This window comes from Mustela erminea, chromosome 21, assembly GCF_009829155.1.
Source record: "Mustela erminea isolate mMusErm1 chromosome 21, mMusErm1.Pri, whole genome shotgun sequence".
Lineage (NCBI taxonomy): Eukaryota > Metazoa > Chordata > Mammalia > Carnivora > Mustelidae > Mustela > Mustela erminea.
The window spans coordinates 25,728,027-25,747,261 of NC_045634.1; the positions used below are offsets into that span (position 1 = coordinate 25,728,027).

Sequence of the window (19,235 nt, forward strand, 5' to 3'; positions counted from 1 at the left end):
GGCACCTGCAGCAGATCTGAACTGGGAGAGATGTGCGGGTTCTAGGGTCGAGTTCTAGAAAGTCATCAGGCTCTCGAGGCCAAGGCTGTGGTCATACGTGGTTTACATAGTGATGCTCGCACGCTGGCATGAGCTGGGGGAGGCATGGAGGGGAGAGAAGTTTCTCGCAAGCTAGAAGAGAGAGTGACCGAGACTTTGATCTTTGCAACCCAAGTTCCAATAGAATTTTCGGAGTTCATTTTTGGAGGAAGAAATGAGTAAAAGAAGGAAGACACAGCTAAGGGTTGAAAGAAGATGATGTCCCATTGCCCGTGAAGTTTTGTAGAGGGGAGGCTTGAATGGACCTCATCTTTGCTTTTGAATCCCACATCCCATTTAAATTACATGCAAATAGGATGAAGATGCGTGCTAGATAGCCCTTCGTCAGTGACTGAACTCTGGATGTATTTGAGTGGCCAAGGGAAAGACTATCTAGAAATGTTTCTGCAAGGAGGGAAGAGAGGCAGTGTGCGGGCTGGGACCAGAACCGTGTTTAGGCCAGGCAGCCATTTCCAGAGGGAGGGTCAGTTAAAGGAAAGGGAGGAGGATCTCGGGTCAGAGGGATGTGGCCATGATGGGAGACCCTTGAGGGAGGGAGCAAGAGAGGACATGAACCTGAGCCCCGAGCTGAAGCCAGGCCAAAGATGCTGCTGGGCTCTGAAAGTAGATAGCATACCAAGTGAATGGATGCTTTTCGACATTCAAGTATGAACATTTGCGGTTCAGAACACTTGTGTCACCTTGATGCCTGAGAGCCATGAGTTGGTTCTAAGCACTGTTTCCCACAACTGTTTTGCTGGGTCCACCCTGGGCTCTTGGAAAGGTAACACCCAAAAGTTACTTGTAAACTGCTGGTCTCCCCAATACCCGCCTGATACACCGAAGAGGTCTGTTGTCAACACGACCGGGTTGGGATAGGGCTATCTCTCTTTAGGCCAGGTCACTTGGGTGTCCAGGCTTTTTGCCAGTCCAGGCCACCTACACCCATGAGACGTTCTCAGGTGAGAGCAGGCTTAGCCCGAACCATCGCCCCACTGAGACGGCTCCTTGGGACTGAGTGTGCCCCAGCGGGCAGAGACCCCTCACACCCGGCCTGGCCCTCCGATCCCCCGTGCCCGTCAGCTGTGCGGTTTTGGGGAAGGGGACAGTGGAAGAGGGTCAGGCAGGGGTGTAGAACTTGTCAGACCTGACGGTCATTACCAGAATTACCTAATGCTGCGTTTCTCTTCTGCAAAGGGTACCATGCCAGTGGAAAGGATGCGAATGCGCCCATGGCTGGAGGAACAGATCAATTCGAATACGATACCTGGGCTGAAGTGGCTTAATAAGGTACGTGTGCTGGTGGCCGTGTGTGTGTGTATGTGTGTGTGTGTGTGTGTGTGTGAGAGAGAGAGAGAGAGAGAGAGGTACTTCCTAAAAGATGAGCCTGGAGACGGCCAAAAAGTAAAATTGTGTTATTTGTGTTCAAAATCTTATGCTTGTTAATTACAAAACCAACCAACCTAAAATGATCTGTGTTATTCTTTAATGATTCTGACCCCCTTCCTTCTCTAAATGCCTCTCTTGCTTCCCCTGGCTTCGAGGATTGGAGAACATGGAAACTCTGGGGTTCTGTGTTGGGAAGGAAACTTCTTGGCTCTCTTCTCAGTATTGTCTGTGTAAAGAGAACTTTCTGGTTTTTTCATCTTAAAAAAAAAAAAAAGTCTCCTTTTTTATCACGAAACACGTGATGTGGTCCTAAGAAAGCAGGCTGTCATTTACAACCCTCCATGTATACACACACACCACACGCACGTACATAGATCCTCCCTTACTTTACCAACCTCAGACTCTCAATCTAATTGATCCTACCTGTTAGAGGAGTGAAACAGGGAGAGAGTGGTTGTCAAAATAAAGAACACCTGAAAATATATAGTTATCACCTAGAAAAGCCACTAATATATCACGCCTTCTTGAAGAGGGCCCAAGGGAGAAGCTTCTCTCCCGCTACCAGGAATATCACAGTTCTTCTGAGTAAATTTCTTTTTCCTCTTCTGCCTCCTCCTCATTTTCATCTCAAGGACCCGATGAATAATTCAGCTGGTCAGGCTTTCTCCTCGTATGGCGTGCTTGAGAGCCTCGAGCCTGATTGTGGCCCACTTCTAACAAGTGTGGAGGGTCCTATAACATTGTGCTTACTCCTATCTCTCCTGGCTTTGTCTTATCTTTTCAGATATCTCTCGAGCCTTATCTCTTTTTCCCTCACCCACTTATTTTTTTTTTTTCACTTATTTTAACTGGAATGGTATTGTATTCGAGTGCATCGGTTTCAGTGGGTCCTTTTCTGAAACAAGGTGGGGGTAACAAGTGAATGGAAATAAGTAAACCATATGGTCTCTCCATGGGAATTGGCCCCTTATCTTATGGTCTCTCGGCAAATAGTTTCTTTTTCTAGGCAAGCTATATCCATGGCGTTTCAGATGTGTATCCTGGAGGAGTTTTGTGATTAGTCTGCTCCAAAGACACAAACAAGAAGTCAGGTCCGGTCTTGGCCTGCTTGGTTAGCAGGCCACAGGTGGTGATACTGGAAGGGGAGGGAAGACTGTCGTCAAGGAGAACTGAAGAAACATAGCGTACTTGATAATGATAATAATCATAAAAATTAATGTCTATGAAGTGCCAGGTGCTCCTCTAAGTGAGACACGTACGTTGACTCACATAATCCCCACAATGGGGGAGATGCTGTGATGTTTTCCATTTTATAGACAAGGAAGCCAAGACACAGAGACATTAAGTAGGATTATATATATATGTTTAAAGATTTTATTTATTTGTTTGACAGAAGAGATCACAAGTAGGCAGAAGGGCATGCAGAGAGAGAGGGGGAAGCAGGCTCCAGAGAGCCCGATATAGGGCTCGATCCCAGGACCCTGAGATCATGACCTGAGCTGAAGGCAGAGGCTTAACCCACTGAGCCACCCAGGCGCCCCAAGTAGGATTATGTTTAAAGAACAAAATGGCGTCACCTATATTGATTTAGAATGTGGCATTGAAATATAAGTTCCTGGTTTCTGAAGAGAAGTAATTTTTTTTTTCCTTTTTAAAAAGTACATCCACCAGTTTTGGCTGCCCTGATGCAGGGGCAGACTTACCGTGTCATCGCGTCCCCTGCACGAGAAGGCACTTGATACGGTGCAGTTAACTATCCTTCTAGTAGATTGAATTGTGCCTCCCCTCGCCCCTCCCCCTCCACAAACCTCCCTCCACACTCTAGGCCCCGGAAGCTGTGGATGTGAGCGGACTTGGAAAAATGGTCTTTGGAAAAGATGAAGGATCTCAGGATTACCCCGTAGTATCTAGCTGGGCCAGTCCAGTGACGAGTGTCCACGTAAGAAAGAAGAGCAGAAGGCCCCGTGAAGACAGATGTTGAGATTACGGAGACGCAGCCATGAGCCAAGGAATGCCTGGGACCACCGGAAGCTGGAAGCGTCCAGCAAAGATTGTCTTTGCAGCCTCTGAGGGGAATGTGGCCCTGCCGACATCTTGGTTTTGGATTTCTTTATAGCCTCTGAAGGGAATGCGGCCCTCCTGACATCTTGCTTCTAAATTTCTGGCCTCCACACCTGTGGTAGGATGGATTCCTGTGGTGTAAGCTGCCTGCTTTGTGGCAGCTGTTAGGAGAGCTCTGGGAAACGAATGCACCCTCTTATGGTTGCTTCCTAACCGGGACTCTCCATTCAGACACCTTTTCTTCCATCCTCTCTGTCTCTGTTTTTCTGATAGACGACTGGAAAGGGCGTGGGAACACTTGGGCCCTCATAGGTGGCCCTCCAGGCCCCTGGCTTGTGAGGTCTCTTCTAGCGGTGGGGAAAGGAGACCCCTGACCTACCTGGTCTGGCCTCAACGTGAGCGGACCATGGCTTCAGCGGATGACACGTCTCATAAGGCCGGGGGGCTGGAGTGCCGGGGGACTGGTCAGGCAGGCCGTGCATGGGCCTGGGCGGAATGTGCCTGTGGCTGTGTCTGCACGCGCAGGCAGGGCTGTCCTGGTCACTGTGGACATTTTCTCTCCATACCTACACCTCCTCAAGCCATCTTTTTATAGGTTTCTATTCACTTTGGCTTTGGTATTCTTCTGCCCATGTAAAGATTTCATTGGAAACCTTACTGTTAATTCCTTCTTCTTCTTTTTCAAGATTTTATTTATTTATATGAGAGAGGGTGGCCAGGGGGTAGAGGGAGAAGGAGAAGCAGACTCCCTGCTGAGCAGGGAGCCCGATGTGGGGCTCCATCACAGGACCCCAGGATCATGACCTGAGATGAAAGCAGACGCTTAACTGACTGCCACCCAGGAGCCCCCTATTATTTCCTTCTTACTCAGAAGCATTCTGCCTAAGAATCCCCGATGGTGTGTTGAGTGGTTTGAGGTCTTTGTAAAATCTCTTCTCCCACTGAAGACTGGTTATAACTCAGAAATCACTGTGGGGTTTTGTTACTTACTTAAGCCTCAGCTGCCTTGTTCGGAATGTGTTGGTGTTGGGGTGAACTACTTCGTGCTGGATGGCCCCGGCGGGCGGTCCAGGCCTGTCTTGAATGTTGCTGCTTGCTGGCTCGGTGCTAGGCCACCTGAGGAAGTTTTGGGTGAGCACTGTTCCATGAGTAAATGGGAGAACAATGTGTACTTGAAGAGGAGCAACATTGGATACCATGTCTTTGTTCTGTGAAGATAATTGGACTTAAGAACATTGGGTTGGCAGTTGGCATGTTTCTGTCAAGTGGAGAGTCCATTGTATTTGGGACATTCTTAGTAAGAGACAAATAGGTGGTTAATAAATGCCTTAAATTGTTCTCCGTCTGCATGCTGCGGAGGACGGTGATGGCACGTGTCCTCTGAGGGAGAAGTGAGGAAGTTCACCGAAGATGCATTAGCACAAGCTCATGCAGAAGGCCTTGGCTTGGCCCCGTTACTTTTATTATGAGTATTTATAAACATACATGGCAGGTTTGAATTGTCTAATGACTAGAAAGAATAGTATAGCAAATTCTCATGTGGTTTCGAAATTCACATCCAGATTTAAAGATTATTGACATTTAGAGTATTCATGTGTGCGGGGGCATTTGGAAACAACTCTGTGACAGCATATGTCTGTCTGTAAGACTTAAGGCCATTTTCTGTATATTCACAATACCATTATCAATTGACTAACCAGAGATTACTCCTCATTAATCATAACTTTTAATATCATCACCACACACCCATATTCAGCATGCCTTTGTGTTCCCCAGAGTGTGTGTTTTTTTTTTTTAAAGATTTTTTTTTTATTTTATTTGACAGACAGAGATTACAAGTAGGCAGAGAGGCAGGCAGAGAGAGAGAGAGAGGAGAGAGGAGGAAGCAGGCTCCCTGCTGAGCAGAGAGCCCGATGCGGGACTCGATCCCAGGACCCTGAGATCATGACCTGAACCGAAGGCAGCGGCTTAACCCACTGAGCCACCCAGGTGCCCCAGAGTGTGTTTTTTACAATTGATCTGCTCAGTCAGAATCCAGAGAGGGCTGTTCAGACTTGAAGTATCTCCTGATTGTCCTTGATTATGAACAGTAGCCTCTCCTTTTTTTTTTTCCCACTTCTTGTCTTTGATTTGTCGAAGAGACCAGGTCCTTGCTGGGTTGGTCCAAATGCTTGCTTGTGATTTCTCTGGGGCTTTTCTTGAGGAATGAAGGAGGCAGCCACAACCAGGTTCATTGTTTCTCTTAGAGCTCTGATCAATTTCCCCTCTGGTTATTGACGTGCTCATTGCATATGGGAGATCGGACTGGACCCCGGTGGCCGAGGCCACTCCTCAGGCCTATGGCGTCACCAGGTAGTTTCAGACCTTATCCTTCTGTTCACTCTGAAAGCAGGCTCACACTTGTCTAAATGTTAGGTCATCTCAGAACAAGGTGAGGAGCCCCAGCAAAAACAGCAGAGTAAATTGGAACATCTTCTAAACACTGGGGGAGAGAAGAGGCAGAGGAAATGAAGAGAGCTAGTTGCCACTTAGGGCCAAGGTATGTTCTGCATTCCTCGAGATAATCGTAAATGTTCTTGTCAGCTCAAGCACTGCTTCTCTCTCCTTCCCTCAGGTAGGCACAGTTCTCTCTCTATAAACATGGGTTGAGTCTAGAACATGCTGTCCCTCCAAACATGGTGTGAATAGCCTCTGTGAATGGGGCACGCAGGGCTTCTGGTAGCACAGAGCAAACGCCGTTACCATCCTATAGGACACGCTGATTGAAGACCAGAATGTTTGCTGCTCAGAATCTCTTCCAGTTTTATCTTCTTTGTCTTTCAGCACCATCTTAAAAAAAAAAAATATATAGAGAGAGATGTGATATGTTTAGTAGCAGTTTATTTTTTTGCAATATGAAAAACTAGTTAAAAGTTACACGTATTAAGGAGGGCACGTATTGCATGGAGCACTGGGTGTGGTGCATAAACACTGAATCTTGGAACACTGAAAAGAAATAAAATAAAATTTTAAAAAAAGATAAGGAAGAAAAATAAATTCTATACACCCCCCCAAAAGTTACATGTGGTTTCTGTTTAATTTGCCACTTATCTATTTTTGAATGTGCAGTTTGGTGGATTTTTCTGCTCACAATGTTGTCTACAGTCATCGTCACTATAATCCCAGTATTGTCATCACCCCAAAAGGAAACACTTGGCCATTAAGCAGTCACTTTCCATTGCAAAGCATTTCACATCCTTTCCTTGTGCAAAGGCATTCACTAATCTGCTTTCTGCCCCTTTGGATTTAAGTGGAACCGTTCACGATGTGGCCTTTTGTAGAAAGCTTCTTTTACTGAATGTGACGTTCAAGATTCATTCGTGTTGTGGCACCTGTTATTACTGCATTCCTTTTTGTGACTGAATAATATTCCATTTTATGCATGTACAACATTTCCTTTATCCATTCATCAGTTGGTGGACATTTGGCTAGTATGAATAGTGCTGTTTTGAACATTCATGTATAAATACTTGTTTCAACGCCTGTTTATAAGTCTTTGAGTGAGATTACTGGGTCATGTGGGCATTCTGTGTGTAACTTTTTGAAGAATAGCCAAATTGGTTTCCACAGTGTCTATGCTGGGCAACATTCCCACCAGCAATGTAGGGAGCCTCCAGTTTCTCCACATCATTACCGCCAACTTATTATTTAATTATTTAAATAATTTAATCTAGCCACCCTGGGGGTAGGAAATGGTATCTCGTTGTTGTTTCGATTGGCACTCGCCTGATGCTTCGCAATGTTGGGTGTCTTCATGTGCTTATTGGCCATTTAGTTATCGTCTTTTGAGAAAGGTCCCCTCAGACCTTTTGCCCAGGAAAGATAATCCGTGGATGCATGGTAGATAATTGCTAGGTTTAGCTGCTCTGTTTGTGGGTTTGTGATTTGGGCACAGTTTCTGTGAGACTTGTTTTGGTAGGTGTGTGTGTGAGAGCATGCGTGTGTGCATGTAACAGCACATGTGCAAATGCTTAAAAAGACCTACTTACCAGCATCAACTTTGTGTTTCATGAGCTAGACTTCAGATCGTGTCCCCTCTGAACTCCCCTGACCTACAAAAATGTGCAGCAGCAGGTTCCATAAAGGGTCTGCCTGTTTAAGTGTAAACTTTTAGATCTGGTCGCTCTTTCCGGAGTTTCTTTCACCGAAATAAATTTATTTTTTTCATTTTCACGTGAATATCAAAAACTGCCTTAAATGATTTTGTGCTCTGATTTTCATCTGCGTTAAAAAATAAAATTTCCCTTAGCCCTTGGCTGATCACTGCTCTTTGGAAATGGCTAACCTGAAACCACGCTATCTCGGTGGGTGAGGCAGACTGAATGAGGAGGGGCTTATGAAAAGTCTCTTGCTTTCAGTTCTTTATTAACTGAGTTTTAAATACAGTAGAATGTTCCCTTTAAACAGTTTTTGGGGAACTCTCAAATATTCTGAAATATTTTTAGTTCAGGCTTCTTAGAGGCATCAAGTCCCTTTGGGATCGGTTGGGATGGTTTCTGTCTTTTGTTGTGTGAGAGACCAAAGTGGTGGAAAATCCCTGCTGACATTTTCTTTTCTCCCCCAGATCCCCATACCTAGAAACTACCTGAACTACCTTTAGGGCTTAAAAATGGACCGTTTTCCTGGGCTTGGTTTCCACAGAAGTCAAGACAACGGATGTGTCATAAGATGAGAAACCTCAGTCTGACCACTGGGAGACAATGTGTGGTGTGATATAGTGATTGAACATGGATGGGATCACGTGGCCTGGTTTTGAATTCGGATGCTTGCTCCTATCATTTCCTTGGCTGTAGAATCTAATTCTGTTCCTCAGTTTTCTCACCTGTAGGGCAGAGATAATGACGTCCATGGAACTCTGTAGATTCTTGCAAAAAATGAAACCGAGACCACATGAACACATGGGCAGTCACATGTAAAGTGCTGTGGGAAATCACTAACTGCTGGGACTGGTGGGAGAGAGCTGGTTGAAGAAGTTGCACATAGTGTGACTTTGTTTCCAAAGCACTGGTTTCTAATCCTGTGTTTAAAGGCCAGGGCTGATGTAAGCTATTTTGAGTTACCTCTTGAGCAGTAAAAGAGATGGAAAATGGTCTGTTGTAGAAATTGTACCAAGAGACTTTTCTAAAAAAGTAATATCTCCACACATTTAATACATCTTTATTTGCATTTCTTGCTGTTTCATGCAGGGCAGTAGACCCAGTCTTTTTCTGTTGGCTGCACAGTAGATTGAGGTGTTTGATCTCTGTGGCAGTGACCTCGGATAACCCTGATTTCCCTTTAGGAGCACAAATGGGCGTAATTTTGGAAAGTTGCCCAAGTTTTAATTTACCTAATTTACCTAAGGCAACTGGTAACAACGACAACAATAAGCATTAGAGGTTTCAGTCAGTGGCCAGTTCCCTGTGGTCCTTTAAGAAAAAATGGCACAGATAACAGAACACATTGGCATATCCCAAAATCAACTCCTCTGACCTTGGAATGCATTCCTATTCTGCCAGACTCCACAGGACTCTGAATCTCTTCCGAATGGGCTGTTGAGATCTAGAGCCCAGTGGGGGAGGTGGGTTTGGTTCCTAGTGGATTTTACTGGAGACGCCCCGCAAACCCAGTGTCACGTAGGAGAGCATCTTACTGGCTAGGATGTAAGAACCTTCTGCAAAGGTGGCCTGAACCCCATGGCTGTGGGGTTTTTGTTTGTTTTTTTTTCAGTTTTTACTTTTTTTTTTTTAGGAAAAGAAGATTTTCCAGATCCCTTGGATGCACGCGGCTAGACATGGGTGGGATGTCGAAAAAGATGCGCCCCTCTTTAGAAACTGGGCAATCCACACAGGTATTAAAGCCCCCGCATGGGGGCACAGAAGCAGACTGTTGTTTATTGTTGATTTCATGCCTTTTTTTTTCTTTCTTTTAAAGATTTTATTTATTAGAGAGAGTGTGAGAACAAATGGGTGGTGGGAGGGGCAGGAGAAGGAGAAGCAGACTCCATGATAAGCAGGGAGCCTGGCGCAGGACTCGATCCCAGGACCCCAGGATCATGACCTGAGCTGTAGGCAGACGCTTAACTGACTGAGCCACCCAGGCATCCCAGTGTCTTTTTTTTTTTCTTTTTCTTTTTGGAGATATAATGGACAAATAAAATTGTAAGATAGTTAAATTATACCACGTGATGATTTGACGTCTACACTACAACAAGATTCTCCCCATCAAATTAATTAACACATCTATCACCTCTCATATTTACCTTTTGTTATTTTTGGTTTTGGTGAGAACGTTGATGTTCTACTCTCTTAGCAAATTTCAATTACACAATACAGTGTTAACCATTGAAAATATTTTCTTTTTTACTATACACATAAGGCTTATGGCCTTGTGAAGACAGCTCTGAAAAACCTGTGGTGTGTCCCCAGGCACAGCCAGGACACGGGGGGCATGAACTTCCTCACTCTGAAGGGATGCTTTGCTCAGAAGTGACACTTAGTCCTTAAATTTCCTGTGAATGTGGGGTTCTGATCATGTTCCCCATAAACTTATTTGTTCTGGAGTGGTAAACTTGCTTTGAATTTCTCTCTCCAAAATGTAGTCAAGAATATATTTATTTATAACAGAATTTAAGGAGGGAATGCTATTTACAGGAATTAGACTTTTTACTAATATTTGAGAGTTTGAAGAAAAAGGGACACTCTAGTTACCTGGGCTTGAAGACTTCCCCAGCCTGCCAGCTTTCTCTGTTACTTACATTACCTCTCCATTCTACCATTATTAGTTTTTTTCTCAAGCTGTTAGGTGAGAGCTGGGGTGACCAGTTTGTCCCAGTTTGCCCAGAACTGTCTAGGTTTTAAAACAAAAATTCTCACATCCCAGGAATTCGGTCTCGGTCCCGGACAAAGCAGCATGGCTGGTCACTGTAGGAGCCTGGAATTAAAAAGGGATATGTGCACTATCTGGTCAGCAAGCCTATATGTTTCCAGAAACTTCTACACTCTATTTTTCCCTGCTCTTTTTCTTAACCTTCATTCTTTTGGCTCTTTTGTTAGGAAAGCATCAGCCCGGAGTAGATAAACCTGATCCCAAAACATGGAAGGCAAATTTTCGATGTGCCATGAACTCCTTGCCTGACATTGAAGAAGTCAAGGATAAAAGTATAAAGAAGGGAAACAATGCATTCAGAGTATACCGGATGTTGCCCTTATCTGAGCGACCTTCGAAGAAAGGTAGATATTTACTAACTAAAACAACGGTTACGTCATATATATTGTAGTATCTCTGTGGTTTCTTTATTTCCACATCTGTGGTCACTCCGAGGGGAGAGCAGTTGTTCACATTGTGGGTAATAGTCCTCCCCTTGCCTGGCTGGGGAAAGTGACCGTCAGGTTGCTCAAGGCAGTCAGAGAAACTTGGCTGTGTGTGGGTGAAAGCATGTACAGGTTCATTGAAAGTTCCAGAAATAATCGAGGGGAAACTGTTTTCGGTATGTTCCTCATGAATTAACCCCAGACTGTTTTTTGTTGCCACAGGAAAGAAACCAAAGACAGAGAAAGAAGACAGAGTTAAGCACATCAAGGTAATCTTTATTGTTCAGAGAGAAAGCCAAAGTTTGACCATATTAATGATTCCTGTTCTGTCTCATAAAAACAAGCAACGTGATCACTGTGAAGTATTTCATCTTTCTTCTTTGGCTCCTGTGTTATATGTGCTTTTCATGTCTCCTCTTCGGCTTTTCCCCAGCACAGACTCTGGTACCTACTTAATCCAGTGTCACGGAGCAGTTTATGAATGAAGTCGCAAATTCACACTGAGCTGGACTCCAGCCTCCATCTGGTCTCCATGACTGTTGCCAGCTGGTCCCTTAGTTCTAGCTGAGCTCTAGCAACCAGCTACAATCTGATGATATCATGTTTTCAGGCTCATAAATAGACCTTAAAGTCTATTAAGTATTATATACTTATGTTAAAATGTATCATCTCCGTGTTCTGCATATATTCCATGACAGGCCCTAAGGCTGGGGACACAGAGTTCTGTTCGAACAGCACCCTGTCCATGTGGTTCTCTCTAGTCTCTCTCTGCCCCACCTCAGAACTAACTCTCACGACTCCCCAAGTCTTTCCATACAGATGTGTGTGTGTGTGTGTGTTTGGACGCGCGTGTGTGTGCGCGCGTGCAAGCCTTTCAGTAGGCTCTGTGGTCTGGAACCCCCTGCAGTGTGAGGGTCTTTGTGCCTACGTGGCATGGCCTTGTTAAACAGAGAATAGCCAGATACCTGTGCTAAATTGAGGATGAGCTTCAGTGGCTGACCGGAGAGCAGACACTACACTCCCAGCCCTACAGACCGTCAAATTGTCTTAGGGCTCAAGGCACTCGGTTTACAGATGGAGAAACTGAGGTTCGAGGGACTTGAGTTACATGGGTCCAAGGGCGGTGGCACACATGGCCAAAGTGGCATGGTCCTTTAGAACTGAACTTAAAGGTGATGCCAACTATTCTTTTTTTTTGTTTTTTTTTACTTTTTTAAAAAAGATTTTATTTGTTTATTTGACACACAGAGAGAGATCACAAGTAGGCAGAGAGGCAGGCAGAGAGAGAGGGGGAAGCAGGCTCCCCACTGAGCAGAGAGCCCGATGTAGGACTCAATCCCAGGACCCTGAGATTATGACCTGAGCCAAAGGCAGAGGCTTATCCCACTGAGCCACCCCGGCACCCAGTGCCAACTATTCTGATTCCTAAGCCAGAATCGCTGTTGGAGGAATAACCCCAGCTATCCAGACAGCACTGTGTTTAAAAACAAGCCAGTTAGTCCCAGTAGACAAAACACAACAGTATTTACTTCTGAAATACAGGGAGACTTGTGAAGGTAGATAGAATTTGAGGGGCAGCTGAGATAGACTGTTAAAGTTTCGGAAATGCTCATCTTCCCGTCGGAGTGGAAAACAAATACTTGAGCAGAATATTTCAGAACTGACATGTCCACTTTCATCCTAAATATTTTTAGTTTGTGACTTATTTTAAATATAGCACAGTACTGAGGCCCAATTTTGTTTTAACTTTTTTATTGTGGAAAAATTTTATATGCACAAGAAGGAGACAGCTGAGGAGAATTCGCCCTGTGGCCATCACCCCAATTTGCACATTAATAGCTCGGGACTTTTTTGTTTCAGGAGTGGGTGCCACCATCCGTGTCCCTCCAACCCATGAGAGTGGCCGATATTCAGCCATTTTTGACTCAAACCATTTCGTATGGTTCAGCGCACTATTCTTATTTTTATTTATTTATTTATTTATTTGTTTTTTTTTGACAGACAGAGATCACAAGTAGGCAGAGAGGCAAGCAGAGAGAGAGAGAGAGAGAGAGAGAGAGAGGGAAGCAGGCTCCCTGCCGAGCAGAGAGCCCGATGTGGGACTCGATCCCAGGACCCTGAGATCATGACCTGAGCCGAAGGCAGCAGCTTAACCCACTGAGCCACCCAGGCGCCCCTCAGCGCACTATTCTGAAGCAGATCCCATGTTATATGATTTTTTCCCCAATTACTGGTTCAATTCCCTTCAGAATATGGATACTCCTTAAAAATAACACAGTAGCATTATTGCAGCTGAAGAATTAACAGTAATTCCTCAGTCTCGTCAAATATTATAAAAAATAGTCAGTGTTCAGATTTCCAGTTGTCTCATAAATGATGTCATATTTATACAGCCTGTTTACTGGAATGAAAATCCATGTAAGGTTTCACACATTGTGTCTCTTACGTTTTATTTTATTTTATTTTTATTTTTTTAAAAAAGATTTTATTTATTCATGAGAGACAGAGAAAGGGAGGAAGAGGCAGGGGGAGAAGCAGACTCCCCACTGAGCAGGGACCTCGATGTGGAACTCGATCCCAGGACCCTGGGATCACAACCTGAGCTGAAGGCAGATGCTTAACTGACTGAGCCCCTCCAGGTGGCTCTCTTAAGTTTTCTCTTAATCTGTAGGTCTCCTTTAACATCACTTTTTATTTATTTATTAATTTTTTAAAATATTTAATTATTTGACAAAGACACAGCAAGAGAGGGAACACAAACAGGGGGAGTGGGAGAGAGAGAAGCAGCCTTCCCACTCAGCAGGGAGCCCAACTCGGGCCTTGAGCCCAGGCCTCTGGGATCATGACCTGAGCCAAAGGCAGATGCCCAACGACTAAGCCACACAGGTGCCCTAACATCACTTTTTAAAAAAATTTATTTTTCTGGGCACCTGGGTGGCTCAATGGGTTAAGCCTCTGCCTTTGGCTCCGGTCATAATGCCAGGGTCCTGGCATCAAGCCCCGCTTCAGGCTCCCTGCTTAGTGGAGAGCCTGCTTTTCTCTCTCCCTCTGCCTGCCGCTCTGCCTACTTGTGCTTTCTATCTCTCTGTCAAATAAATAAAATCTTTTTAAAAATTAATTTTTCCTTGCAATTAAAAAAAACCCCACTAGTTATTATTTGTATCAAGTTTCCCAGAGTTGGGATTTTTTTGGGGGGCCTACACTTTAATGAGTATTATTTAGTCAGAAAAGTATGACTTCCCCACAAATAGGTGACTTGGAAGACCTTGCTGCAATCTTGAGTATGACTGTGTCGTATTCACTACTATTTTCATAGCATCTAGCTCAGTGCCTGGTACAGAACAGATAATCAGTACATATTCGATCACTAAGTAGATGCATAAATAGAGATAACGTGTGAGGCCAGAGTGAGGTGTTACATTGCAGCACAGATTTAATTTCCCCATCTCAGTTAATAGACAGAAGGGAGTAACTGACGTTCGCCAGCAGCAAACCTTGCTCAAACATGCCTTCCATGCCCCATCGAATATCAGATCCCACAGTGAGAGAACACCATCAGTTTAGGTCTGTCTGAGCAAGAAAAACTGCTTGCGGTGAGACCATGGCCCACACTTGATGACAAGGCACATTCTGTTTCAGGGCTGGGGACATCCGAGAAGATGCGCCTCTTCTAGTTGATGACACGGGCTGTGCTCATAAGCACGGGATGTGGCGGTGTCTTCCCTATGGCCGCACAGTTGAGCAAGGGGTGGAAGGGACAGCCCCAGGTGAGGCTTGGCCATGGTGGCCCAGGGAAGCAAGTGAGAGCCCCCAGCAAAGTGTATACTGTGAAATCCTCCGGTGACAACAATGTGGTTAGTCCCTGAGACTTGTCCCTCAGAGAGACATTGTCCCTTCAGCAGAAGGCAGGCGGTTCATCAGAAAGAAGGACAGCCTCACTTCTGACTTTAAATCTGCTTGTATCTGTCCCACAGTGTGGCCTCTGAACGTAGATAAGGCCAGTAGCCTTCCCAAGCTCTGTGGCTCCCGACAGTGAATGCCTTTGCATTCACAAAATGTTTCGGTAGAACGTTTCCTAGGGGATCTCTCCAACTTATCCGGAATTGTACAGTTGAAGGACTTTATCCTTACCGAGCTATTAATACATTACTTTTTGTTGTCACAGTGCCCAAGCTCTGAGTTAATAGGTCCCATGCCAGTGTGTGACAGGGGAGACTAGATAGGCTTCTTCCACTGAGAATGTTGGTCTTCGATGTAGGATCAAGGTGGGAAATTTTCCTATTGCGACAAACTCTTCCCAATCTTCATTCAGTTCAAGTTGAAGTTTTAACTAGCAAATGAGGTTTAGAACCTGTGGGCTAAGTGTCAGAATTTTTCTGAGGTCACTCAGGCAGTTTATCTCCATGCTGTAAGTTCCCTCAGCAAATCGCTTCCCCCGAGACTGGGAAACCGAGGCCCACTGGCCATGTAGTAGGGGCAGAAACTCTGCCTCGATATTCCTCAGTGTTCTCTGTTGTGAATATATATGCTCTGAACTCAGTGTGCTGTGTTTTACTTGAGCCAGGCCTTGCCTATGTGGAGGTATGTGGAGGTAACTGCCCATCTAAGGAAATAAGACTTAAGACCCAGGAGAGCGGACAGTCCCATACTGTGTGTTTCAAAAAAAAAGGTCACAGAGGCCAACATCAGTAAAAAGAGAAGGGGATAAACAGAGGAGTGGTAGCTGACATTTTTGAGCCTCTACCAAGTTCTGAGCTCTAATTAATATGTCATCTCGCTCTTCCTGGGATGGGCGGGTCATCTCCTGTTTGCATATGAGGAATTGGAGGCACAGGGAGGTTGAGTAATTTTCTCCAAGGTAGCACTGCTGGGATTTAAATCCAGGTCAGTCCAGCTCCAAATCCCACACTCTTTCACCACACCTGGTGCCTCTTGGCCTTATGGAAGTGGTGATACCTGAGCCAGGCTTTGGGGCATGGATGGAGTAACATGGCAGTCAGCGCCATGGCGGTCAGCACCAGGAGCATGACATAAAGGCCGGGAAGTCAGAGTTGCTGTTTGGTCTTCCTGGGATGAGTCAGGAAACTGGCTTAATTAGAGCAGGATTCAGTGTGAGGCAACTGTGGGAAACAAAAGACCGTGGGTGGGGAGGGTTAGAAATGAATAGTTCCTGGCTCCTAGGATTGTTTGACAGTGAAACATGCATGCTTTGTACCTATAACGTGCTTCCAGATCAAAGCATTGGTGCTATGATGGGAACTGTATTCTAGGAGGGTGTCTCAGGTCACCTGGGAGAGAGCAGGCCCGGTCTGTATTAGTTCTGAACCTAGACCTCTGGGTCGAAGTTACAGAAAAGCAGGTCCTGGTTTTTAGCAGAACTTTCTAATTAAGCTATTGGCTCTAATGGTGACCTTGAGCTGGATTAAAAGCAACATGCTCCCCATCACTATCCAGAGACCACCTGTCAGGGCTGGTACTGGAGCGATCCCATCATTGGTTGGAAGAGGGTCTTCAGTTTCCAGACCTTAATCAAATGAAAACACAGACTGGCAGCCCGCTTGAAACACAGGCAGACGCAGAGCTGCCCCAGATGGAGCAGGAGAGAGGGCCCGCCTGCCCGCCTGCTTGGGGCTGCTGCCTCCTTCGCTCTTGGTGGCTCTTGGGGGTACCGCTCAGAGCTCAGTCCGGAGGCTCCGTGGCTGAGTAAACTCGCGGGATGATGTGAAACGAGGCTTGGTTGAGTTCCTTGGGTAAGAGCCGTGCACAGTGGAGTTGATGTTTAAGGGGGGGAGGTCTTTCTCATGGCCGTAGGACGGAATGGAGGGGCGGAGAGCGCAGTGCAAGTGTAGATGAAGTTGGGGCCCTCGGAATGCGGACGGGGAGATGCCGGAGAGGGTGCGGAGGGTGTAGACAGCAGCACGTCAAAGTTGCAAGCCTGATAGGAGGGACAGGTGGGGCTGGAGCATGTTTTGTGGAGGAGGACCTGAGTTTAACTTGGAACGTGTTGAGTGTGAATGACCGTGGGATCTCACGGGCCCAGAGTTCGGGTAGGTGTGGGGCGGCGGGTGTGCGGTCAGGTACTCAGGAATGACCCCGGAGGCCTTGACAGTAGAAAAAGAAGAAGAGAAGCTGTATGAGAAGAACACGAGCCTCAAGGACAAGATAAAAAGGGAAAGGAGAGAAGTTAAAGGGAGGTTTGGAAGGTTATAATGGGAGTAGGAAGAAGATGAAGACAGTCTAGTTCCAGGGAAGAAAGGAAGATGTCGCAGGACTGGGCAGGAGGCGTCAACCTATCTTACTCGTGGCCCCATGGTGAGGAGTGTACAAACCCCACACCCCACCCCTCCAGGCCACTTTTTACCTTTTTTTTTTTTTTTTTTTTTAAGATTTTTCATTTATTTATTCATTTGACAGACAGAGATCACAAGTAGGAGAGGCAGGCAGAGAGAGAGGGCGAAGCAGTCTCCCTGCTGAGCAGAGAACCTAATGCGGAGCTCAATCAATCCCAGGACCCTGAGATCATGACCTGAGCCGAAAGCAGAGGCTTTAACCCACTGAGCCACCCAGGCGCCCACACTTTTTACTTTTTTTAAGTAGGCTCCATACTGAGCTTGAACTCACGACACTGAGATCAAGACTTGAGCTGAGATCAAGAGTCAGATGCTCAACCGACTGAGCCACCCAGGCGCCCCACCCCCAGGCTACTTTTATGAAGGCCAGCGGGCAGCCTGAAATTTTAGTTAATAGAGAGCTCTAGAGATCTCCTTCAGTTGGGCTGCAGAGAGACCGGCTTTGCACAGATGAATTAGGGCATCTCTGGCAGCAGGGAACTGGGTTGTAGACAGAAAAGCTCAGACGGCTGCTGTATCTTGCCTCTAGGCAAGGGACATCTAGACAAGGGGCTGTGGCACAGGGATGAGAGGGACTGGACTTGGAGAGGAGGCTGAGTGGCCTTGCTGTCCTCTGACTCGGGCCCACCCCAACCCCCTCCAGCAAGCTCAGCTTTTGAGACTGTAGAGGTCTAAAGAGCGCGGCTCCTGCCCTTGGACGCTCTCTCTCTCTCATGCCAGTTTGCTCTTGTCCCAAACCCCTCAAACTGCAGGCCAAAGTTTAGATTCTACATGGAGAAGGAAGGTTCTTGGGCATAAAGATTTGGCAGAGTTAATGCACCACGGAGGGGTCTGAACTTATGCATGGTCTCGGTTTGGCTTTCTCTGGGGTGGATTAGAAACCAAAACTAGTTGATTCAGGGGAGAGCCTATGTCTAAAGCCAGAAAGGGAACAGAAAGGGGTCTGGCTGAGGGTCGGTCAGGCCAAGCCGTGGTACGGCACAGCAGGGGACAGAGCGGGAGCAGGCACCACACAGGACTGGGAGACACGGGACAGAGACCTCTGTGTGCATGTTCCACAGAGAACTGTGTGCCCCTTTTTGTAATTTTGAATTCCTTGCTAAAAAAAAAAAAAAAAAAAATGTCTAGTTGAGGCCTGAGATCAGTGAAGATCCTTGTTTTGCACCCTGAGTGAAGAACTTTCGGAGAGATGCTGGCTGTTGCCCCTTATGGGACAGTTCACTACTGTCCTTCCAGAGTGCTAGAACCCGCGAGATGGTTTGCACTGGAGACTTTGGAAGCAACAGGGCATTTTTTGAAGCAGGATGGGAGGAATAAAACCTTGTCCAAAATAGTCCAACGCGCTCTCCAGCGGTAGAGCGTAGGGTTCCATCAGAGAAGTAGCGCAGGACACAAGGTCGGGGTGAGGTGGGGACAGCGATGTGGAAAATGGTTCTGTCTGAATTTCTGTTGGGATGCACGCGGGGTTCATTAAGGCAGAAAGCTCCTGGAATGGGCTCATGTCACATGACTGAAGACCTAGCTCAGTTCTTGTATCTCCTTAGGCTAGAAGTAGTGTGATCTTAGAAAATTAATTTAGTCTCTGAGTCATAGTTTTCTCAAGTGGAAAGTGATAGAAGTATCACTTGCCACTAATTAAACGGTAGATCATGTGAAACAGAGGCCTTCAGCTGAGAGCAAGATAATTTAGGTTTTTAAATATATGCAAGTATGACTGCCTCATGACTTTTATCAGAAACCTACAAGCAGAATGAGTTAAAAATAAATAAATAACTTTACAACAGAAGGAACCCATACAGATTGGGCGCGGGTGGGGGGGGGTCTTTCGACAATTCCTTTAGATGTTCTGTACATGGTTCCTTTGGAGCCATCAAGGAAAACGAAGTAGCAGAATGAAATCTGGAGCATGTCTGGGGGGCTGGGGAGAGCCCTGGAATAGGAGCCCCCGGAGGAGGCAGTGAGAGACGCAGGTGCCATGAGAAGGCGGAGAAATATGGTAACATGGGACAGTCGCATTGTCAAGAGG

General features: G+C 46.0%; 1 protein-coding gene across 7 annotated transcripts in view; it reads left to right on the forward strand.

Moving 5' to 3' along the window:
• The window catches only part of IRF2 (interferon regulatory factor 2), an 82,134-nt gene that overhangs the window by 40,223 nt on the left and 22,676 nt on the right, over positions 1–19,235 (forward strand). For 6 of the 7 annotated variants that reach the window (XM_032329309.1, XM_032329310.1, XM_032329311.1 and 3 more), the window contains 4 exons: positions 1,276–1,368; positions 9,298–9,397; positions 10,602–10,778; positions 11,082–11,128. In XM_032329309.1, the coding sequence (XP_032185200.1) occupies positions 1,282–1,368; positions 9,298–9,397; positions 10,602–10,778; positions 11,082–11,128 (411 nt within the window). In that variant the 5' untranslated portion in view covers positions 1,276–1,281. Of the gene's footprint in view, positions 1–921; positions 927–1,275; positions 1,369–9,297; positions 9,398–10,601; positions 10,779–11,081; positions 11,129–19,235 lie in introns of those variants that run through there. The other variant, XM_032329312.1, reaches the window with a different exon arrangement.